The 26,071-nt window shown below is 36.5% G+C and overlaps 1 protein-coding gene across 3 annotated transcripts in view; it reads right to left on the reverse strand.

Moving 5' to 3' along the window:
* AUH (AU RNA binding methylglutaconyl-CoA hydratase) overlaps positions 1-26,071 on the reverse strand; it is a 107,947-nt gene that overhangs the window by 71,509 nt on the left and 10,367 nt on the right. For all 3 annotated transcript variants that reach the window (XM_062600209.1, XM_062600208.1, XM_062600210.1), the window contains exon 4: positions 2,562-2,648. In XM_062600209.1, coding sequence (XP_062456193.1) covers positions 2,562-2,648 — 87 coding nt within the window. The remainder of the gene's footprint in view (positions 1-2,561; positions 2,649-26,071) is intronic.

Consider the following 26,071-nt stretch of genomic DNA (forward strand, 5'->3'; position numbering starts at 1 on the left):
AGGGGCACCTACAGCATGGTAGACAGGGTGGCATCCAGGTGGGCCTTGAATATCTCCAGAGAATGAGACTTCACAACCTCTCTGGGCAACCAGGTCCAGGCCTCCGTCACTCTCACAGTGAAGAAATTCCCCCTCACGGTCAGGCAGAACTGCCTGTGCTTCAATTTCTGCCCATTGCCTCTTGTCTTGTCACATGGGACAACTGAAAAGAGTTTGTCCCCATCCCCTTGACACCCTCCCTTCAGATACTTACACATATTGATAAGATGCCCCCTCAGACTTCTCTTCCTCAGGCTAAACAGGCCCAGCACTCTCAGCTTTTCCTCATAGGGCAGGTGCTTCAGCCCTCTGATCATCCTCGTAGCCCTATGCTGGACTCTCTCCAGTAGCTCCATGTCTCTCTTGGACTGGGGAGTCCAGAACTGGACACAGTCCTCCAGATGAGGCCTCACCAGGGCTGAGTAGAGGGGCAGGATCACCTCCCTCGACCTGCTGGCAACACTCTTCCCAATGCACCGCAGGATGCCATTGGCCTTCCTGACCACAAGGGCACATTCCTGGCTCATGGTCAACTTGTCATCCACCAGCACTCCCAGGTGCTTCTCTGCAGAGCTGCTCTCCAGAAGGTCAGCCCCCAGCTTATACTGGTGCCTAGGGTTATTTCTCCCTAGGTGCAGGACTCTGCAGTTGGCCTTGTTGAACCTCATGAGGTTCCTCTCCGCCCAGCTCTCCAGCCTGCCCAGGTCTCTCTGAATGGCAGCACAGCCCTCAGGTGTGTCAGCCACTCCTCCCAGCTTGGGATCATCAGCAAAATTAATGTATCAAATCCCCACGTACACTTTTCCAGTTTTTCAGTCAAGATTGCAGAACCCAACTATTTTTCTCAGTTTTTAAAAATTTTCTCACTTAAAAATAAAAATGGACAGGTACTCTTAACTTCTTTAAAAGAAAAATCATAATATCTACTATCTCTATTTAAATATTATTAATACCACAGAAAGTACTCTCAGCAACTTCAGTCCAAGAAAGGCTGAGCAGTTATTACTTAAAAAAAAATTATGAAGTAACCAAACGGAACAACTTGTTGTTTCTTGCTTTGCATTCCAACCAGAGGACTAACTTCAGCATGAAATACAGTATCTTCTGAAGGAAATTAATAGTCTATTCATTTCTAGATATTTTACTGATTTTTTTTAAAAAGAGCCTTGACGATCTGCTTCACTTCAAAAACAAGATATTAATTCAAAAACACAAATATCTCCATGAAGTCTCCAATTAAAGATTTGTTCTTCAGTAGTCACTCATCTACCTGCCATAACCTACAGATTCCCACCTACAACATTCTGCCCAAAAAAGGTATGAACCTGACCCAATGTTATGAAGGAAATGCACACAAAATCATTCTCTCAGAAACAATTTACTTCTCAGAGTTTTTTTTTTTTTTTTCCAGTATCACTACCTTACTTATCATAAATTTAAAAACAAGGCGCAGACTTTTGCTCCACCTCATATTCCATGGATTTCTGTTAGGTTAAATGCGAGGTTAAGTAACATCCTAGATTAGGTTACAGGATTTTATATTTGTTATCATTCTCAACAATATAAACCAGAAATGACTAAATTGGTTGCAGAGGTTTACTAGTATTAATGCAAGACTACACCTTCCAAACTTCTTACTACTTAAACATACATACACAGCAAAAATCACAATAATGTAACACAATAACTTGTGTGAATACACATTTTCTTTAAAATAAGTGTAAATATCATGCAGCAACCCTGCATAATTAGATACTGAGTTTTTAAAAGGCAATGGTTTACCAAAAATTTTCTGCAGACTATGCCAAAATATCAAACAATAACATAAGTTGCTCATATAATTCATAAGAATAAAATGAACTGATCCAAAGTTGGTACACTTGACTTCTCCTTTTAACAAAAGGTATTGGCTTTACCATGTTAAGAAACAATTATTAAATTCCTCTGCAGAGCCATAGATATATAATGATTTGATGGTGCATTCCTAATCTAAAATTTTCACAGAAATTACTATTCTTAAGAAATGGCATAAATCAAATAGAACTTGTTAATAGCCTGAGATTTTAATTCTATTGCAACAAAACAGATGTATATTCAACAAAATTTTACAAAGCATTCTTCCTATCAACAGCAGATTTCTAACATGTTTCTAAAATACTCAAGGCTGTATTAATTACACCAAACAGAAGAACGCAATAGTAAAAATTAAATTCCAAAACACTTGGTTGTCACAAAAAAATCCTTCCTTCACAAAGAAAGAAGTATAAATCATCTCTGTTTCAGATTAAATTTAGCTTTTTCTAGAATTCTAAAAAATACAGGGCATATTAAAAAAAAAAAAAAAAAAAAAAAAAAAAAGAAGTAGTAATGCACCATGATTCATGTTTGTCTCATCAGTAAAAATAGTGGTGGATATCCTATTATGTATCAAGAATTATTCATGCACATTTACATCACTCCTTTGATCTGGCCTTTCCAGCTTACAGTTAAATAATGCATTGTTCAAAGGAGAGGTTACTTACCCATTTCATTAATAGTTGCTCTTGCTTTTGAGACAAAAGAACTAACTTCACTTGAGTGCATTTTTGCTCTTTCTTTAAGGTCAGCACCTGCAAATGACATTTCACAAGTACATTAGTAAGGTGTATACAGTACCATAAATATGCTTTCAGAAGTGAATTATTGTCATGTGCCAAAATATTTAAGTCTGCTTTGAGACAAGGCCAAATTGATCACATTCTTTTTCCACAGATTTCAAGGAAAATACGACACAGAACTTTTAGTCTGAAAAAAAAACATAACAACAATCAAATTACCCACCAGATTTTCACAGAGTATATTCTTCCCGGTTACATTTCCTCCTCAAATTAAAACAGCTTATCAACAATAGAATTTAAGTTAATATTTCATCTGATATATATACTTTCATTTTCCCAACTGTGTCACAAAGTCTGATAATTATGCATTTTTCATATTACAATCTACTAGCAAAGGATAACAAATAAAATGCAAAACCCCTAGGATGAATGTTTTTACACATTAATAGAGATCATTTAATTAAATAAAAGCTTCTACAATGGACATAATAGCATTTTTCAGCTTATTTTACTGAAACGTATTTTTGAAGATATTACATACAATGATTCATTTTAGCTTTCCCCCAAAAAACTAAAATTTGAAATGACATTTTAATCTATTTTTTCATGAACATGTAATTCTGCCTGGTAGGTCATGATAAATGCATACCAAAAACTTGCCAAAAGCCTCAAAGGCAAACAAAATTTGCATGTGAATGTATACAATTCTCAGTAGGCCTTTAAATCATACACAACTGCAAACAAATTCCACAAATACGTTTATGTGCAGAGTTCTGTAACTGAAAGAAGCTGCTTTACAAAACATGATGGCAAAATATGCTTTAAAAGTAACATCAGCAAGAATATGAATAATATAAAAAAAAAAAATCACTTCTCTGACATGAGGTTCTTAATGTCTGGCTCCAGTTTCTACCACTCTGTCTACAAGCAAATTATTGCCTATGTAAGAATAGCAAAAAGAAAACCTGTGCGTTAGGAACTAGAGCATTATATGGTTGTATGAAATGTGACTAAAATTTTTCGTACATCGAAATCCTGCCCACTTGGCCACACCTTTGAGAAGTATATAAAGTCAACTTTGAAAGAGAAACAGGGAACCAAAATGATTCCAATATTGTTGTTAAAAAAAAAAAAAAAAAAAAAAAAAAAAAAAAAGGTACTGTCAAGACAAGACTTTAAGGGAATTATTAGGTTTTGATTTACTTTGATTCTTTAAAAAAAGGTTTGATATGAAAAAAAAACTTATAAAACAAAAAATATGCAAACTGCACACATCTTCACTTAGAACATATATTTGAAGACACTGGTTGAAATTTGTTTTCAACAAAAATTTGCACAAGAATACATTAGAAGGTGAATATCATCTTAAAATTAATAATTATAAATATTCTAGCAATAATTTCTGATATATTTGCTGCTAGTGCTTCACCCAACTTCTGTAATCTTATAGTTTCCTTTTCCTTAAGTACTTCTCTCTCATCACTGCAGAGAAAGTAGAAAAAGGTCTTTTCGTCATACTTTCCTATTTTAGCACTCTATAGTGTTGTAGTAATAGTAGCTGAAACTTTTTCCAGGGAGAAGACTTTTAGGCAGAAACCATACACCGCACTCCAGTAGAAGACTCGCCTCAGCATCCTCTGCTTCAGAGGAGACCTAACCAGCAGTGATTTAATACTTTTTCTCCTGTTGTAAGATTCTACCATTGATCAAAATTCTTGAGGAATTCTTTGATCTTTGAATAGCAAAGAACTATTCACATGTTTCTTCAAAATCTGTTCTCAAGTTAGAAGCAGGAAAGGCTACATTACAGAAGGCAGCCATGAAAAAGAATGCAGCTTCAAGCAGAGACTTCCGCTCTCTTAGCTACAGAAACGAAAGATCCCTCCTCTCATCCCAAGTTTTGCACTTTTAAGTACCTGTAAATAACACTTGCTCAACTGCTGAGAGCAGCAAAGGAGCTGCAGATTTCCAAACTGCTAATACTCCCGCAGAACAAACCTTTGCAACTCTCCCATGGAGCACAGCTGAAACAGGTGGGCCTGTCTGGCCTATCCCCTTCCCCACACCGACTCCCAACCGGCTCCAGGGGCTGTGCACTCTGGGCCTGTGACTCCACACCACACTGAGTGCAGGCTTCTCTATGCCTCTTCTCCTCACAACGTAAGGAAGAGGGGCCAAAATTGCTACTGAAATGAGACACACCAACTGTTGCAGCTTGATTTTACACTGTAATAATTTTCCCGCATCCATCCGGTTCTTACTGAGTCACTGTTTTCTCCACATTACGTGTTTTGGCATCTTGATGCTCTGTCCTTGTGGCTGGATCTTATTCACCTAGAAATACAGCAAAAGCTAGTCAAAACTAACTGTGATTCTAGGGCTTGGGGTCTTGCTCAACAGTTCTCACCTCTCTGCTCCCAGCCCTTTATAAATCCCCTTTCAAGGGCCACGCACAGCCACTCTCAGATTACTAGGAGCTAGCACAGAAAAGAAATGCAACAGTGAAACACTACGTTGACATTACTACCAGCTTCCTTCTAGAGCTAAATTAGGATTAGGACACATACTCTCCATTTATGCAGAAATGCTCCTTGAATCAGCTTCATTCACAGCAGCATTACTTCCAAATTTGTGAAATAAACAGATAGGAGAGAACTGTATTCATATCTCAAATGACTAGTCCTGGTTGCAAAATACCAGAATAAAAGCATTTTTTTTGGAGATAGGCACAGGACATACAAAGATCTGCTGAGCAGTAGGTACATAAACAAACTGGTATGGGCAGGTCAACCCTTATTGCTGCTAGGAGGAAGATGAATATTGTTTTAAGTATTACCTGCATCTCTACTGAGGTTTGTCAACCCTGAAGACGCTCCTTGTTTGATTTTGATCCATTACCCTCATATTTTTTTCCACCCAATACTAGGAGAACACAAAAACATTACTTTTTTTTTTTTTTTTTTTTTTTTTTTTTTTTTTACCTTACTTCCCATGAGTGTTAGAACCCTGATGCAATTAATCCTCTTTATATTCTTAAATAACTGGCTGTTGAATGGCTGGCTGTTGTATCCTGTTTGTTTAGACAGTTTTGTAGCATGTGCTTAACTTGCATTTCACAAAGATCTCAGAGATGTTTCTTTGAGAAAGCCAAGGGTAATCCAGCAAGACAGGCATATTTTTGTTATTTACCAGAATTTTCCCAGCTACCCTTCTATATGACAAGGAAGGCTACTTAACCTAGAAATCACTCCAAAAGAATCTAAGTTTCACAGTGCTTGCTCTAATCCCTGTGTTTCTTGCCTTATTTGGATATTTTCATACCCTCTCTAAACAGAACTTTACTACTGTTGAAAAGCTAAGAGCTGAATTTCAGAAATCTGTTCAAAACATCCTTTCTTCTCTCTCTCAAACAAGCCTCATTTTCCAAATGCCATACTGAAATGCCTAGAAATTTTTTTGTATGAAACCATATACAGTGCTTCCACATACACCTCTAGAGCATGCCACAAAAGCTGTAAATGAATGAAGGTCTTTATCACAGTGGGTTATGTATCATATCAAAATTTTAACCAGTCAATAAATATTTTTATTGTAAAAATAATTATTCTACATATCTGGCAACCAAAAACTAAACAGCGGTGTTATTCTACTGAGTGCCAAAAGGTTCCAAACTACCTTTTCTCTGAACAGGCTCATGCACAGGTATTTGACACAGAATAAAGTACTAAATTCTTCCTGCAGCAACATTATTTTGAGTTTGCCCCTTGACCTGGCTAAAAGCAAATGGGCCAGTTTGTTTGTACAGCAGAAATTCAGTAAGGAAGTGACATGCAACATTTTCAGAAGGTATACAGCTAAGCAGATCAAATGGCAACGAACACCAAAATAGGAACACTAAAAACTGCACAGCACAGAGGCACCACCTCTAATACGCTTAATAACCTGAGGAAACAAGTTAATAAGGAATTTACTGTAAGAATTGTAAGAAATATAAGAAATTATAATAAGAAACTTACTATGCTTTGAAGCATACAGGTACTACCTCACCAATAACTGCTGTACAAATATACATGGCTCATTCCCATACAAAGAATGGAAGTGAACTGAAAAATAGCATTACTCCCCCTCCACATAAAAAAATACTACTTAAGATATTGAACTAAAATACTGAGGCAAAGGGCCAGCTTGCAAAAACATTATAGCTTAACTTGTAACTACTGGAAAAAAACCACCCTTCAATGTTCGTGTAAACAGCTTCCCTCAAAAGCTGATACATGCACAACTCCTACAGAAGCCAATGCAATAAATCCAAGTTTAGCCGAAATCAGTAGCAGAACCTCAACCAACTTTTATCAGGTTAGAACTGTTGCAGAAGGGAGCTGCGATTTTTGCTGAATTTAAAATTCAATCTCAGAAAGCATTTAACAACATTTTTTTCTCCAAATTTCTAGCATTTCTCTGCATTTCATAACTTCTCAAAAACAAAGCTTTTACATCCTGAAATTAATTTACTCAGAATGAATTAATTTCTAATTTTAGAGAAACTGCAACACCTCATGCAGCAAATATACTTAAAAAAGGGTACAAAGTCTGGGGAGATCAAAACTTTGTTTAAATAGAATTAATGTTTGTTAAGTACATACCACAGTAATAAATGTTATAAATATTATTCTGTTAACAAATACATATTTCAAGTTAATACTCTTAAAAATCTTCTAGTACAAAATCACCATTTAATTTTGATAGTAGTAATACCATCATATAATTAATGATTTTATTTTGCTCTAATCTAGCATTCTTCTGTTTAAAGCTATATGTTTAACAAATTATAGTACAAATCAAAGCCAACCACTATGGAAATATCTTGCCTGCATGGAAAAAAAGAAGCATTATGCTTTGCAGACAAAATACCCGTTGCGTGCACCTAATTAAAATGTGAATCAAAGCTCTCAGCTATCACATATAACCACCTACTCGTTCTACAGAAATAGCTGATATACATATAGAATCAAGTTTAAAATGAACATTTCTAATAGACAGTTTAAGTAAAAATAAGATAGCTTTCTGCTATATTCAAGTAAACAAACATGAATCTTTAAGACAAATTAAATTCCTTTGCTCGAATTTTCACTTTAAGGAGTGACTTGAAAAGTAACAGTTCATTTCTATCATTGCTACAAACCTGAAATAGTAGACAAGGGGTAGTACATAGAAGAACAGATTTTTTGAAAAGAAGTTATTATCATTACTTCTATGGTTACATACAAAACAATCATTAAATCTATATCATATACGAAAGATCTGTTTTTCAAGTCAAAAGACACAAACAACTACCATGGCAATTGAAGAATTATAGCATCTGTACCTGAGAAAATATGTTGAAATATCATTTCCCAATCAGTTGCATGGGTTTAGCTGTGATCTTTATGAGTATAGATATGAACAAATTCTCCCTAGAGTCACAGTTTTACTCTGAAAAATTCCTGTTATAAATGCTAAAATACATCCTTCCAAAATGCAAAAACACACGATTTATTTCTTGTTGTTTACAGATGATTTTCACATATGATTTTTGTTGTTGTATACAAAGAAAAAGTTCCAGTAAGAATCCATTAATCTTGCCAATCCAGCCAAGCCAAGGATACTTATACTTATCATCAATCCTACCAATTAGAGCCACAGCTGATGTATTGTTGAGTAAAAAAATCAATCCAGCCTGATCAATTAAGAACAGCCAGAATGTTTCAAAATACTAACTATCCTGAACTTCAGAAACTGGTCATCTGTCATAAAACAACAAAACCAAAAAACAGAATCACAGAAGAATCTAATCTGGAAAGGACCTCTGGAGACCATCTGGTCCATCCTTTTCTTGAAAGCACAGCCTTAGGCTAGGTTATCCAGGGCCTTGTCAAGTCAAGGCTTCATTATTAACAGCAAGGGAGACGCCACTAGTTCTCTACGAAACCGATTCCAATGTTTTAACTGCTCTCACAATTAATTATTATTTTATCTAGATGGAATTTCCCTGAACCAACTTGTGCCCATTGCCTCTTGTCTTGTCACCATACATCCCCACGAAGAAAAAAATCTCCCCTTCCTCTGTGACTGTCTTTCAGATGTGGGAAGACTGATTAGATCCCAAGCCTTTAAACACCTTAGCGGCCCTCTGCCAGCTAGTAAATGCCGAGGACAGTGGAATAAGCATAATCCTTGACTGGCTGGCTATCCTCTTTATGATACAGTCCAGGACAATTTGCCTTCTTTACTGCCTGGGCATGCTGCTGGTTCATGTTCATCTTACACCAGGCGCTTTCCAGCAGAGCTACACTCCAGCTAGTCTCAATCCTCAGTGTGTTCTCCTGCTTGGGATTATTCCATCACAGGTACAGTAGGACTTCATATTTAGCTTTTTCCTCTTGGCCCTATCTTTCAGCCTGTCAAGGTGTCTCTGAAGAGTGGCTCCTCCTCCCCACACACCTACTTCTCCTTTCGCTTTATCATCTGAAAATGCAGTAAGGGTTCAATCCTGTCATCAGATTGTTTATAAAGATCAGTATCTTTATAATAATAGTACCAGACACAGTTTTGACCCTTGAGCAATTCCACCTGTGAGCGGCTGCCAGGTTGACTTCAAGCCGTTGACCACCACCCTTGGCAGCTTGGGCACTTTTCATGGTCTAAATATCCAGTCCATATCTTATCAACTTGTCAACAGGGATGTTGTGGGAGAGCATGTCAAATGCCTTGTTAAAATCAAGATAGATGACACCCAAACTTCACACACATCCACTGATCAGGTTGTTTCATCACAGCGTGATTCTCAAGCATGATTTACCCTTGGTACATCTATGCTAGCTTTTCCCAATCATTTAGTCATTCATGTGCCTGGAACCAACTTCCACAAAGGCCTGTTTCATAATTTTTGCAGGGACTGAAATGAGGCTGACCGGTCTATAACTTCTCAAGTTGTCTTTTGTGAAGATACAGATATTTGCACTTTTCCAATCATCTGGGTCTTCCAGGATCTTTCAAAGATAACAGATGGTGGCTCTGTTAGTCAGACCACTCTTTCAGTACTCTCAGAAGCATCCCATTAAATCCCTGTAGAGTTATGTAACATGTCCAATTCAGCAGTGGACCTACATCTTCCTTATACTTCTGCTTGCTACTAACATACCTGAAGAAGCCTTTCTTGTTATTCTTGATGCTTGTTACCAATTTAAGCTCCAGCTGAGCTTCTTCCTCCTTCATGAGAGCTATGCACACCAGAGCAGTATTTCTATATTCTTCTTTGGGAGTCCATCCCATTTTCCAAAGGTAAGGTGAATAAATAACTCAAAAACTATAAAACATATTTGCAAGATTAAAAGACAGAAACCAAGCTTTTTAAAAAATAATGAAAAGGAATGCTCTTATCTTGAATGCTTATAATACTACAGAACACACAAATTAATAATGTGTTAAAGACACTCTAGTGTATTCTTGCATATTTAAAAGATTTTATACTCAAATCAACCCTTTTGTCAGTGTTTATAACTCTGGTACTATTTCAGAACATTACGAAATGAAATATCAGTAAAAAAGAATTTTTTTTAAGTTACTAGGTCAGAGAAATCTGAACATCAAGGATGAAAATAAAGGGAGAAGTATTACTGAAATATCTACGAACTATGAACTGTTAACAATTTGCTCTTCAGGATCAGCTTCTTTTATGAGTACTACTGAAAAGAAGATCTTCCCATAAAGCAGTACAACTTGCTCTCCGCCTTTTCTGTTCTCTTTGATTTCTAATTTAAAATACAAAAACTAACATGTGCAAGTAACAAGTAAAATTTACATTAATTCATCATTTCCTCAGAATTGGGTCTCTATGACAACAATGTGTTGTTGGCAACACAAGACTTTCTGTAACTGTTCTTTTTGTTTTCTTATTCTTTTTGGACAGATGTAATTTTAAGATTTACATTAGCTTTGCCTATACTATAGGGTACCTCAAAACTGTCAATGAGGAAGGAATTCCAGGAGATTTTCTCTCACTCTCCATAAAGTTTCATCCAATCTCTAATACCCTCTTAAAATTTAAATTTTCCCTAGTATTTATTTTTTAATTTGAAATTAAAGAGATGATCTGTCCTTTTAAGTAGCCAGTATGACTTGGCTATGTACATCTTAGTGCATTTCATACTGGGTTTAAACAGCAAAAGAAACTTACCAGGCAAATTAGGTAGAAAACAAAAACCACAAAGGTGAAAAAGTCAACACAGCATACCACAAAACATTTGCAACTGCCTAACATTTCTCATACAAAAAGGAAAGAAGAAACACTCCAAAGGCTGTAAGTATTCAGTACACAATTTTCCAGGCATGCAAAATTCTTAGAAATTAATTATATTATACAGATCCAGAATGATTTGAAATAAATAAAATAAGATCATGAGTGCAGGTACTCTTAAGAGTAAGCTAATGTACAATATACTAATGGAGACTTAAAAGCTGGCTCAGAAGCCTCAAAAAGCCATAAACAAAGAGCCATCAGCTGAAAAGGCAGACCTTGACCCTGGGTCTGTCTGGTTGGGTTGTATCACAAAGTAACAGAGATTGAAAGACAAACATGCTACTGCTGTTATGGCAGATTTTCTTCATTTTTTTATTACGTAAGTTTTCCATTTTATCTAAAGAAATGCTTCACAAGACATGGTTATCACTAAGCTTTAAAGCAGATGACTTTATAATTCACCTATCATAACTTAACAGTAACTATTTTCTCTAGTAATTGTTTTACTGACAACAACAATCAGTCAGTATGTCAGCAAACATCAACTGTCACAAGCTGTGCCGGTCATGAGCATTCTTTCCTGTAAGACAGCAGTCTCACAGCTACAGGTTATCACAACACTTGCAATAATCAGCTGATAAATAAATTCCCACAAATGGGGTATTTCAGAAAGTACACCGCTTTGCCTTTGAAGCCCAAGTCTTTCTTTGAGGCCAACTAATTCAGATAAGAGTCTCTGCAAGAATCTTGATCTCTCCCCTCTTGAAAACAGAAGCACAACATTTTTTTCCCCCAAACACTACCATTTTTTTGTGACACTTCTATCATTTAACAACTACCTCAGCCACACCCTATGCCTCTATAACCAAACATGGTAACTTACTGTTTGGAAACAGGTAATTATGCCAGCACTAGCTTGGATTCTGTGCCATGCCTCACTTAATAACCTCTGTCAGGCTAACAAATTAGCCCTGGTAGAAGACAGGCACAGAGGCTGCATCATCCTCAACTGTTAGATGGACATGGAATCAGTGGAAAAGATCCAGGAAGGAGACAAGTGGCAGCAATGAAACTCAGCTACAATCTCTTTAGGAACCACAGACACAGACCCCTAGAATGATCAAATCATGACAAAACCTCTTTCTCTTGATCTACAAAGTGTATCTCATGCAACAGTCCAGCTGCTTATTCACTGCAAGACTATGGCTTATTCCTCAAATCAGGGCAATGTCAAAATGTCACCACCTAATGAAAAGAAACATATGTTTCAAGCTCCATTCAATATAGAGCTTTTAGAAAGAAAGAAAAAAGTAAAGCTACTTCCTATACTGCTTGTATTTCTAAGTTATTTCCACAATAAGCATTACAGAAGTATTTCTTTAAGCCAGTCATTCTGGTATTATGAACACTCAACTTCCTCAAACCATTTTTCATTTTCAAATTCAGCCTTCACTCAGAGAACTTTTACATTACACTGGTAACATGGTGTACTTTTCTTTTCTGGTCATGAAACGTAACTGAAGTCTTACACAGAAAATAATAGTTTAAATTAGACAACCACATAAGCTGCATTTTTTATGCTGATTAGTTTCCAACTAAGTGTGGAATCACTCTTTGTGATTTTTGTTTATTTTACACCTTGCATATCAAAATCCTCTGAAGAGTCCAGCATCAAAATTCTTGGTTTTAACTTTAGAACTAAAAAATTACTTAACAGAATGAAAGTGCATAGCTATGTTAACACCACTATTACTGAAAAAATAGCATTAAAGTGGCACTTCCTCTCATTTATATCACTTGCAATACCTTTGCAAAGTCTATTAATATGTAATCCAATAGTTACAGGTCACACACACTTCTAATTAATAAGAGGACATTGTTAAAACTTGCTAATGTTGAGGTTCTTCATCTTTATTCTCTAATCTTAACTGAAGGATGATATTTAGACTGAGTGTTCTTAGTAACTGGTACTAAATCTCGCAACTCGAAGAAATATGAACAAATCAAAATTTTAAGCAACTCACTCTTTGTTCCACCTTGTTTTCTAGTAAATCAAGTGATCACAAAAAAAGAGAGATCTTTCAATGCATTATTATAGGTGACCAAGTCAAGTGTTTTGCATATATTGTGCATCTGACTGCTGGAAGCATGTCTGTGAAAAAAAAATGTTAAAAGGAATTGATACTGCTGGGTATATCTATTCTGATTAGTAATAATTACAAAAATAGTTAACTAACAGTACACCCAGTTTTATGAGCTGTAAATAGAAAAAGAGGAAGTGTGTTATGTGGTAAAAAAGGGAAAGTCAGAATCTCTTCTAAAGAAATCCTGAAGTCTTTATTCAGGTATAAATCTTATTAAAGAGCTTTTCCTAAGAAAAAAAAAAACACATGATTTGAACTACTTTATTAGCTGAATGTATATAAAGACATAAGGAAGTCATTTGTTTCTTTTACATTAGAAACATTCAACTCATTTTCCTTCCATCCTGTCCCATGCTTTGAAAGGCATCACCAGCTGCTTGTTGGGGTTTTGGGGGTTTTTTGTTTTCATTTTTCTTGTATGACCAGCATTAGTCATACTGGTATATTACCTGGAAACTTCCAGTAGGAAAGGTTCAATGATACCAGATGCTATGCAGACACGCAGCAAGTGATGCTTCCAGTAAGACATTTAAACAGGTAAAGACAACACGCAGCATATGGAAATTTAACACACCTTGAAAAGAACAGATACAACAATAAGAGAAAAGGAACAGACACATCTCAATAATCAGTCATGACTTGTTACCTCTCTCAATGTGTGCCTTACGACACCCAAGCCTAATGAAAGATTACCAGTAGTGACCTTTAGCAAGATCAGAAGAGGTGACTACAGATTTTGACTGGGAGCTTTTTCAAGCTGCAACAGGTGAAAAAGAACAAGGACATCTGTGCAAAATGTGAAACAGGAGAAGAGAAGGCTTCAAGGTTAAGGACATGGAGCTCAACTTTGGTCTACTCAGAAAGCTTAAATCTTCAACTCCTTCCCCCACCCCTTGAAAAAGCATTAAAATGGCTGGCATCCCTGCACAAAAATCTGGCTTATATTAATATTGGCCTAGCATTCAAGGCCAAAGTCTTGCCATTCCACACAGTGCTGTGTGATTGCAAGGAGTAGCAAGTATTTGAGTCACGAGCAGGAACATCTCTTAACTATGCTTCGTTCATGAGAAAGTCTGACAGGAAAAGAGCAGCTACAATCTATTTCTCGTAAGTACTAAGTTAAATCTCCTCTCAAGTAGTACTTTCCCTTATTCCCACTGTCCCCAAATGTTTGGAACTGACACAGGGAAATAAATGAAAATGCTTGCAAATAGCACAATTTCCCATCCATTGAGTCCACTTGCAGCATAAATGTTGCAAACTCAATTCTATTTTCTACGGGCTTGTTATTTTAAAATACTTCAGAGATACTTGATCTCTTCTATTTTTAAAAGACAATCCAATAGACTTGCCAGCAATTTACTTTGGAGAAAGAAAGGCAGGGAAAGGAGATCTAACACTGGAATATTACCTGCCATCTGGAGGGGCTTAACAAATTATACAAGTTTGTGGTATTTGAGCCTAGAGCTCAGTCACTTGAAAATCATGTCCATCTACTTATAGTCACTAAGATCCAGCTGGTGATGGGAACTCCACAAAGAAATGTTAGAATATAAGTCAATAAGAGGCTACTTCAGACTTAATTTTCTTATATCCTACAAAGCTCTGCTGTCTGCCTATTTATATAAAATACTGACAAAAAATTGAAAAAAAATGAGATACATCACAGGAAACTATGTATCTCCACATTTTATGAAGGAATAGCTGTCTGAGACTATATATTGACTAAAAGTCAAAACTTTTTTTTTTTTAAACAAAAATTTTATTTTGGTGTAAGACAACAAAGTAATTACAATAACTTTTTACTGTCAGATGTGTATATACCAAAGTTCATGTTATATTTTTATTTATTAAAACATACATATAAGATCAACTCAGGAAAAAAAGTGAGTTTTACAAGAAGAAAATGACTTGAGAGAAATTTCAAAACTTCTTCATTTTCGTATCAACGTATTGCTTTCACAAAGGTAAATCATTTTGACAGGTACAAGACAAATGTCCACTGACTGTTTTAGTAAGGTACATGCAAGATTCATGCCATTTTCACTAGGACCACATCTCCATCTTTAGCTACATCACTGCAAAAACACACTATGACCATGAATACATGCGCAGCTCTGTGCTATATTCACGTAAATTCAATTATTTTTTTTCCTTCAGCTTTCAAGAGTTGCACGACCAACGTAGATCCAGCAAAAAAAATACCAATTACAGTAAAACTACAACAAAAGTGTTCTGAAGAAAAGCTGCATAAGTGGTAGGCAAAGATAGGAGAAAGGAGAGAAACAAGTGATTTTAAAGAATTGTTGGAAGTTTCCCTTCATATTTATGGCAATTAGTACAAATGTATGTTTCATTATAGGCTGTTCTGTGCCATTTACAGAAGGAAATAGATGTGAAACTAACTGCTGTAAATTGACTTAAAATGAAAATGCCTTAGCTTCAGATAGAAATCTAAGTACCTCTCTTATATGACCATTTTATTTTACTCAAAAGCAAGCGGAAAAAATGGTTCTTTACCATGCAGTAACTATTTTTGACCTGTGTTGCGCACATGTGTTCTATTTCCAGCACACACCACCACCAAGCACATGAGATCGGATCATTTTTGCCAGCAGGCTTTCTCAGCTAAGGATATAAATGGCAAAGTAGGGTCACTTCCCTCATCAATAAAGAAACCAGGTGCCAGGTACTAACTTAGCTAGCATCAGTGGAAAGAGTTAGCTGGGTCATACAGTATCTCAAAGAATTGTAAAGAAACCAAGTAGTCTTTCTTCAGAAATTAAGATGTCAGATACACATAGCTACAACATGAATATGTTAAATGGAGGTGACTACTTCATTTGAATACTTATAGAAGAGATTCAGACCTAGGACACTAGAGCAGGAAGTCAAGAGTTCAAAGGTACGTAACAGAAATTAAACAAATGAAGCTCTTCATCTACACACAAAAGCATTTACCAGTGACATCCTGTGTTGTAAACCATGGGTAAAAATTGTCCTTTCATCAATTTAGTAAAACAATCAGTAATCCATAACTTCCGTTCATCTTCACCTCGTACCTATGCAGGTTTTGACCATTTTATACAGAACACAGATGACACAGTGTATCTAGTGATTAAAAAAAAAAAAGTATCCATATGCCCAGAACTGCGCAGTAAAAACTCTTGTCAACATCTGAGAATGAGCTTGCAGCTTTTGAGAAAGCATGTCCATGACAGACATGGAACTTATACATTACAACCACCTTTGATTTCTTTCTTTCAAACAAAGTTTGAATACAATGTGCTTGAAAAGATGTAAAATTAGGTAAACAGAATTAGCCACCCTCCATGATAATCATGTTAAAATGGCTCTGATGTCAAGGTCAGAGTTTAACTGAATTGCTGAACACCCCTGGTGACTCTTTAATCATCACCAAAACATGTAGTTAACAACCTGACACTGCTGAAGGACAGAATTCTGCCCAATAATGGAAATTCCTCCATATTTTCCAAGTAATAAAGAGAATTCTATTTCAAAATATGCAAAACTGTCTTGGGAATCTAAAATATAATTACAGACATGTACAACTAGATTGAAAAGACAGGTTAAGTTCCTGAAGTGTCTTAAGCCAGCTTAGGACACAAACACAGCATTTAAGAGATTAAAAGGAAAAAAGGAAGAAAGAAAAAAGAAAATGGAAAAAGAAAGCCTTCCCTCTAATCTATACAAAAAAACAAAAAAACAAACACCAAAAAAAAAAAAAAAAAACTCTTCCCCGCTTCAAGATTTGAAATGAAAGCAAAAGTATATAGTTGATACAGGCCTATGAACAGTGAAACAACATTTTGTCATTTGGGAGCATATCCCTAATTCATCATCTAATACCTAATACTCTAAGGTGATGCAATTTCAGATTCCAGCAGAAACAGCAGCTGTCAAAAGGAAAGATTAAAACGCCTCTAAAGGCATCTCCCAAAGTCTGGCCAAGTTCCCAGCCACGAAGGGCTAGCAGCACAGAAGGAAACTTTTTCTAAAAGCTCTTTCTGCCTGCACAGCCCTAAAGACATTTTCAGATTAAAAACAGGTAAAGGAGCATCTCCTTAAATTACCAACGCTGAGTTTCAGCTTGCTACCGTGCTCAGAAGAGGGAATGGAAAAAAACAACCCTCTGGGGCTGCAGCACCTGTTAGAGCAGGCACAAAGTGATTTCAAGTATCCCACTAGCAAAGTCAGAGAGGAGTATGGTATCACTATAGTATTGCTGGTATTCATTCATACAGGACTTTTTCCAAGTAATCCCAGCTAGTGACTCAAGATTCACTGTAACTGTCAGAGGAAACTACACTTTCCAAAGACAGGATTACTAGTACTCACAGCACTGTATCATGTAGATCAACAATATGTGAAACAATCCGAATACTTAGAAATTCGCACTGAGAGCGACAGAAAGCACAGTCACACAGGGTTATCACAGGACTCATCTGAACTACTCCATGACCTCTCATAAGATAGAGATACCAGTGAAGACTGCATAGATATTTCTCTAGCTTTGGATAGGAAAATAACAATTGCCTAAGCTGTCTAGCTCTAATATACCTGCTGGTATCTACAAAGCCTATGCTCTGCCTGTAAATGACTGTAACTGTGCCACATTAAGGATTTTACTCAACAGGAGAAACTCAAGCATGCCAAGCAGACTTTACTTCTGTGGAAATACAGCATCCCCTCCACTAATCTATTATACTAAATCAAAAAATTCAACAGCACTGAATCTTGCAGCCTTAGACTCTGATACACACACAGATACCCAAACTGCTCTGGTGATGGTGATGCAAGTTTCTAATAAAGTCATGTAGTTTCTGCAGTATTCAAGTTTGCCTGAGCATCTCTAAATTACACGAATAGGTCATTACTGCTTCCATTTCAGATTAATATAGAAAATTTTTGCACGGTATGAACTGTAGGCTAACATTACAAGAACATACTAACAGTCACCTAATTACAAGTTTCTCTGAGACAATAGAAGCATGCTGCCTTTCAGAGAACTGTTGTACACCAATTTCAGAACAGTTTCTAAGCAGTCTATAGGGACAATGCCCGACAGAGAAGTGTATTCCAAGAGTCAAATCCAACCATAACAAGCATATAAAATGTAGGAAGTCATCCACATATGTGACTCAGTATTCCTATCAGGTTTATAAAAAAACAACTTTTCTATAGAATATATTTATAAAACCAAGATTAAATGAATTGTAGTTGCAGTATATACATAATATAACCATTGAAGATGCTTTCCATTACATACAAGCTCACGTGACCCGCTCACATAACCAAAGAAAAATACGGATCAAATCTTAGACAAGCCTTTAAAAATGACAAATGCAAAGCAAAACTATTTGATTATTCAAATACTAAATTCTAATCTGCTCTGAATACCGTTTTCCAAAGACTGAAATAACAGTTTGGATATATTTTATATTCAGACTGAATAGGCTCTTTATGAGAGGAACAGGAAAAAAAGTCCATTGTCTGACTACCTAAAGACAACATCTACAAAACACATTTTTTCCAACGAAAATGTTTTGCATCCACCTGGTACTTTTCTGCATTTTAATTTAGTCCACTCTGGAAAAAAATACTCTAAACAAGATTTAACATTTTGGAAATTGATTATATAACTTCAAGGCCTGTATGCACATTTCACTGCTCCCATTTTCCAATAATGTACGTTTCACTGCTTCACTATTATCTTGCCTAGAAGTCACCTGTTTAAATTCTGGAACATGCTTGAAGATGCTTCTCCACAGCTGCTGCTTGTGCCCTGTTGGCATGCTCAACGGCACTAGATTCCTGCCTAGACTTCTGCATCATTTCTCTTGTCACCCAAAGGTCTTGAGCATTGTGTCAGTTTCAGACATCTCACAAAGCTGTAAAAGTTCTCCAGCTGTTCAGGATCCCATGCAACTTGCTTATCTGTGAGCTGCTACAGACAGTTATATTTATTCCAATTTTTAAAAGAATGGCATTTAGTCATTTGGTTCATGAGACTCTTAGCTCTTAAGTCAGGCTTCAGAACCTGTAATTTCAATTCTCAAATTTCACTCAACTTAGTGTTATCAGATACACTAAGAGAAGGATATCACAAACGCTAAGAAGCCTTCAAAGGCTAGTCTCCCTAGGTTTGCTACAAAGCCACCAGAAAGGAGGCTGGAGAACAACTTTGGATCCCATATGAGGGGCCAAACAATTCAACTCGTCTATTCACCAATATTCATGCTTTGTGACTACTTCTCCATAACATAAGAATTGTTTTGCACCTAGTACATGAATTCAGTAATTTTAGGCATTCAGTATGGTGAGTTTTTTCCATGCATTTACAATAATTTAAAGGGATTTGCAGAGGTTGCTTCCCTTTTGTCTCCTCCAGCTAAACTAAAGAACTAGATTTCACCCCCTCAAAAATGTGTATTATACACACACAAATACATATATTACATATTTTAAGGTGATTTTCATTGAAAAAAAAATATTTCCAGAAAATATCACATACATTGTGTGCATTTTTCTACCATACTAACAGCCAAAGGCAATGTTTTATATTATTTAAACATAATAATTTAAACAAAAAATAAGCTCAGTATTTTATCAGCAATTAAAACATCACAGCCTATGTTCTTCAGTAGCTAAAGATACATATTTAAGGTTTGCATAAATACCTTCCAGTATACACAAGCCAATTGATTGACACCAAGTATAGCACTTCACTGTTATTTTTGAAGACAGACATCCATGACATAAAACAGCCCCATAGTTCATATAACAGAAGAAGGTGACTGTATTAGAGTCGACCCTTAGGCAAGGGTTGTGGAACAACCAAAGCACTGTTCACTAAGTGTGATTTTCCTTGGTAAGTTCACACTCTTAAGAATCACCACAATAAGACTACAGAACCAATTTTGAGGTTTGATTTTTGATCAAATTTTAAGTAATAACTTGGATCTCTTGCCCAAGAAAGCTTCCATTCTAACGGGTAAGGAGGGAGAGGAAAAATTTTGTTGTGATGGATCAACTACTGATATTTCAATTTTGGAATCCGATCTCACATGCACACAAGAGAAGGAATGGTCAAGGAGTACACATAAATGTTCTGCTTCATCAGCTTTAAATCTCAAAATTATTGCAATCCAGAAAAAACATTGTTAAAAAGATGGCTCTCTTGCTGGCTTTCATAATTCATTGTTCACTAATAGGATGATCTTAAATTTGTTATTCATCAGCTTTATGCTCAAAAATCACAGTGAGCTATAGTCTACGGCTCATTCAAGACCTAAAAAGGAAGAAAAATTGCATGAAATATCCACCATTGACATCTCAGCTGAATCTAACCAATTACAACAGAACTTTTTTGAAGTATTATACTGCAGCAATATTTGCCATGAGGAAAATTGTCTCTACTTCTACTGAAGGCTATGAAAAACTAATCAGGGAGAAAAGTACACTGTAGTTGAAAGTACTGTCCATTCAAATAGTCTTCAATCAGAGACAGAATGGAGTTTCTCTGAGACAGAAAATAAAATATTTTTAAAAATTGTTCCTGGCACTACAGTGAATATAGTATTTCTTACTAGAGAACTTGCAGTAGAAGAAAAGGACACAGTTTAGAGCACACACTATAGGAAGAGAGACAGACATCTGAATGGATGTCCCAGATAAGCCTGATGATGGAAGACCGTTTTGCATCTCAAATAAGAGATGCAAGAGAACCAAGCTGATACAGATTCAGTCTCTTCTGTTTAAGTTAACACTCACTAGCCTCTGTACCATAGTGATCACAACTTGCTCAACTAGGAAGAAAGCTTTCTGTCCACTTCCACATTTTTGCACAAATTGCTCCAAGACTAGTCTATCCTCAGCTTCAGAGTTCCTTAAAAATAACAATCTGACCTCAGTTTTATCTTTGAAATCCAAAACTAGTGGATAAAAACTCTATCCCCAACTAAAGAATAATATTAAAGAAAGCTGAATATATGAAAATACTTCTCCATAACATTTTCAAGCCAGAAGTTCTAAACACAAGAGACATGGCAAACAAGAGATTCTTAACTCAAAGTTTCAGAGTCCTGATCAGGGCTGATGTAAAGACTGCACTGTTGCAGCAAGTCCCACCCACAGACTTTCTACACAATTCCTTTTGTCATTCTCCTGAATGGAAATGGATCACTCCTCCAGAGAAAAAGGAGAGGAATGTGGCTACATTATTGCGTTCTTATTGAAAAACTTCTTGGAAACCTTTCTGTTTGCATTCTTCATGAAGCTAAAAGGTGTCTGTATATTCATCTGATAAACTAATACATGCACCTGTTTACTGTGCAGCAAGTGCTGCATTAACTATATGCAATTTTTTTTTGTTATTTGCTAACTGCCAGTACCTTGTTCTGTGATTAGCCATAAGATTAAAATAAATATGGGCAAGACATACAGAATAATGTGGATCAAATAACACGCGGAACTCTTCTGAGCAATAGTCCATTAACAGAACCACATATATGATCACTTAGGGACTCAGCAGCTCTGCCATACCTAAGGCCAAGAACAAATCTGCCTAAAAAATAATTTTTATAGCTCTCAACAATCAACATAGTAGTTCCAATTTCTCTTGAAAGTCAACATGCCTCTTTACGATAGAATGTAGAGCAACATTTGGAGTCATATGACTGAAGTATTTCCAAAAGATGGCCATTTAAAGCCTATTTTCCTTAACTTACTGGTCTTTTTTTGTGCAGAATGGTCAATCAAGTCTCAGTTCTGACTGCACTTCTTTATTGGCTCAGTTGTTCAACACTTGACCTAGAAAATCATAACATCTATTAGTTCTTTCAGAGAAGCAGTATCAGAAGAAAATTTATGAGTAGAAATAACTGACTTCAGATAAATGCAGCATGAGTACTCCAAATTCAAAAGATAACTATGTGCACAGTCAGTCAGAGGGCATAGCTGAGAGGCTGCCTAACATGCTAGTTTTCACGTAAATCACGTTGCTCCAGCAGACATGCAGTAGCCATTGAACCTAGTCTATAAGCAGTTGGCATTGCTTTGAACTCAAACATCGGCAAAAGTCTGGAATGGAAAAAAAGGGGGAATCTAGCTACTGAAGGAATTTATTTCTGGGAACAAAATGCATGTACAGCAACAAACACATCCAGAAGGCACTGAAATCTTTTTAAGTGTGTACTTGAATCCTCAAAAGGGAACTGTGGAGTAATATACCAGTTCTTCTGTTGGTTCCTCTGCATGAGCTGGAAACTGGAGAAATATAAAATGCTCTGCAAAAATACCAACCTTTTCCCCTTGCGCACCTAACAGACTAGGAAGGATAAAAAAAGGACTACTATACACACAGTTGCAGCTCTGTACCATTCTCACTGGTACCACAAAAATCAGAGTAGATCAAGTATTTGAGAACTACTACAGAACTGCTTTCCTTCTGGGGTACTATCACTCAACTCGCATCAAAATCTCTTAAATGAAGGTGGTTTCATAGGTCAGCTCTCTGAAGCCTATCTACTTCACAAACTTCTGCCAACAAAACTAAACCAGCTGGAAACAGCAGCTTGGAACCACACAGCCAATTCTGCTATGCTGGAAACAAAATTCTGATACAGACAAGTTATGCCAACAAGAAAAGCATTTGTGTTGGCTTTACTCATGCCATAGCCCTAAATGAAGAATTTTTACTGGCAGAAAGATTCTTTCAGCATTTCTAAGAGGGGGCTTTATTGGCAGAGCTGCAGTGACTGAAGTTGTGTCAGGTCAAAGCAGTGTGAAGTGCTCCAATACCAGATTTTTCAAGTTGCCTTTAAAGCTAGTTACAACAAAAAAAGTTAACCATGCATATTCTGATTTCTCAAGAATTTCTAAAAGAAGGTCCTCATAGAACAAGTTTTGTTCAAAGTTGTAAACTAACAACCATGCCCAACCCCTCTTCCCTCAAATGCATGTATATACCAGGCAATTAACTTATCAAATTAATTAGTACAGTTCCCTTCAGAGAAGTAATGCTGAAGAGCCCACTCTTAACAAAAACACTCTAAGCACAGGCAGTGAACAAAAGTTCAAGAACCTAAGGTTCCTGTCCTTGAAAGCTCCCCCTCTAAATCTCCCATGTAAACTGAAATCTGGAGGTGGTCTGCTCCTTCTAGGGAATCAAACCTTTTAATTCTCATCCTACCAAAGGGGACAAAATAGTTTCATACACCAACAGACAGGAGGGAGGATGGATGCAAGAAAACTGAAGACAACTCAGATCCAAACCTTTGGTGAAAGAAAGGGAGATAAAAGAAAGAAAGAATAAAGAAATCTCTGACTGAACAGGGGAAAATGGGAGTTACCAACTGACCTGGTTGACCAGGCACCAGGGGAGGGACAGTAAAACAGTAACTACTAAGAACTTTAAACAGTAGGGTTGAGCTTTGTTTAACAATGAGTTGTAAACAGAAGCAATGGACTATGCGCCAGTATGCTGCTACCTGAAAAAAGCGTATGAAGAACACGCTTATAAACACCTACAAGTGTCTTCTTGACAGGACATGACAGGAGGACTGAATGAATGTGGCAGTCCTAAGGGAAATCATGGTGCAAGGAACAGAAGATGGAAAGAAGAAAAGGTTAGGCTTAGAAAAAGGCATCTATTTCTTCAGTTACTGTAACCATTATGAAATAAAACTGCTAAAAAAAAAATTAACTGCCAAAAGAAAAAGTAATCTCTCTCTCACTGGTCTCATCTCAAGTTTCTGTAGTTTGTAATTGCTAAGCATAACATAATTCCTATTTCACATCACAAACACAAGAGACAGGAGTGGGAAAATAAGAGCAGGAAAACAGAGGACTTGGAATCACATTGCATCCTTTAGCTTGCCAAAACAACATCTCAAATGCAAACTCCTATAATAACTACCAGTTCAATAAATATTATGCAAAGCCATAGGAAACTGAATGACAAATGCTTTAAGGAGTTGCTCAACTCTCTGGAACATGGACGTTAATGAACATGATCTGAAAAACCAAAGCAATAACTCTCAGGGAATAGACTTTAGCTTTGCCTTCTTTCTGAGCTTACACTTTTAAGATCAGAAGAAGTTATAATACAAAATTGTGTCCAAGAATACATTGTTGCTCCAGAACAATGCTCTGCAACACCTTAAGTACAATTCTTCCTCCCTTCCTTACAGTACCATATTTCCCAACTGTACTACCTACACACTCGGACTTCCAGGATTTTTTTTTAAGATGAAAAATCCTGAAAATTTGCACATAAAACTGCATAAGTAATACCACTATTATACTCAGTATGTTGAATCTGTATTACTAATGAAAAATGAAGCTGCTCAAATTGCCTATGCAAACTTAATTCAGCCCCATTGTGTGAACACTGCATAGCTCTTAATTACTTGATCATAGACTTTTACCCATGGGACACCTGTCTTACTCCATGTACAGGCTGTACCTCCTCTGAAGATGGAATATTGCCAGCTAATAAAAAGAATTCCTGCATTGACTCAGCTGCGTTGGCTGCAGAACTGGGAAGGCACACACTGTACACTTACTCAAGCCAGGAGTGGTCATGTATGTTCACTTCAGAAAGGCCTTTTTTTTATTATTATTAACTTCTGGGAGAAAGAAAGAGGCACAGAGCAAGAGCACTGCTGATGGAAATGTAAAAAACAGAAGCAGGCCTCACAGGCATAGTGCATCCTTAACCCCAGACAAGCTCTTTCTTGGCTTGTAGGGGTCCCTTTTCATCAGCACTAGAACATTAATGAGGAACTTTCTGGGGCCAGGGACGTACTGAGCATAAGAAAGGACACACAAAGAAGACAGAAGTAGTAAAAGACTGCAAGTGAAATTTTAAGTAGAAATGAAAGGATGTGATTGCTTGCACCTTTCTTTTATACAAGAATTCCTTACCACTATCACCCCATTTCATCATGTCAAAATTCCATAAATTGGGATCATATGGAAATCCACATCAGTCATCAGAAGGCTTTAAATCTTTTGATCAATCACACTGTCCTTCAGCACAAAACAGTTGGATGTCATCCTTTGTGGACTAGCCCTTACAAGGAAACAAGGCACTTGGCCTGTGGCTTTCACAGATTTTTGTTGATAGCTGAGGAATGGTAAGATTTAAGGATCTTGGATTTCATTCCACACATAAATAGGAATTACATTCTAGGACACAGTTTCTCAATCTGTGGTCTGTAAAACATCAGATGATAGTCCAAAAAGTGATCATAAAAAAACGTATTTTTAAAACCATATACATTCCCACACACGCAAGCAAGAAAACATAATGGAGGAAATAAAAATTAAACAAACATCCAAGTTAAGCCTAGCTGTGTTTCATCATAATGCAAACCAAAATATGACAACAATTCACAAAGTCATCTTTGCATTTTAAAAGAAATTAAGTCCTGAAACAATACACTGTCCTTTTGAATTTAAAAGTCTGAAGTAAAAGTTTGTTAGCTGTCTTCTGTTCTGCTTAATTTCCTAAGTAAGCTGCCCCAGGAAAGGCCTTGATATATCCAATATGCTCCTCCTTCATTCTACCTCCCTAAGCCTTTATCTATTTTTCTCCATATCCTGTATGCTTTATCTAGTTTCATTCTCTTTATAGACACTCCTTAACCTCATCTACAGAAACATCACAACCAACCACTGAGTTCTTTCCATCCATTTTCATTGCCCAATTTTGTCTCATCTTCACCTTCAGTCACAACTGTTGGAACAGCCTTCATTTCACTTGGTGAACTAGCAGAATTTCCTTTCTCAGGCTCTTTCATCTATCTGTGAGGTTTTCGGTTTGTTTTTTAAATGCAGGTTGTTGGTATACTCTCTGTCTCTCTCTACTCCTTGATTTAAGATCCAGACTCTATCTATCCAACCCCAGTCTTTTCCATTCCTCATTTCAGATTTAACTTCCCCCTAATGCTCACCCTTACACGTTGTCTATAGTCAGCTGCATATAC

Source organism: Rhea pennata, chromosome Z (assembly GCF_028389875.1).
Source record: "Rhea pennata isolate bPtePen1 chromosome Z, bPtePen1.pri, whole genome shotgun sequence".
Classification (NCBI taxonomy): domain Eukaryota; kingdom Metazoa; phylum Chordata; class Aves; order Rheiformes; family Rheidae; genus Rhea; species Rhea pennata.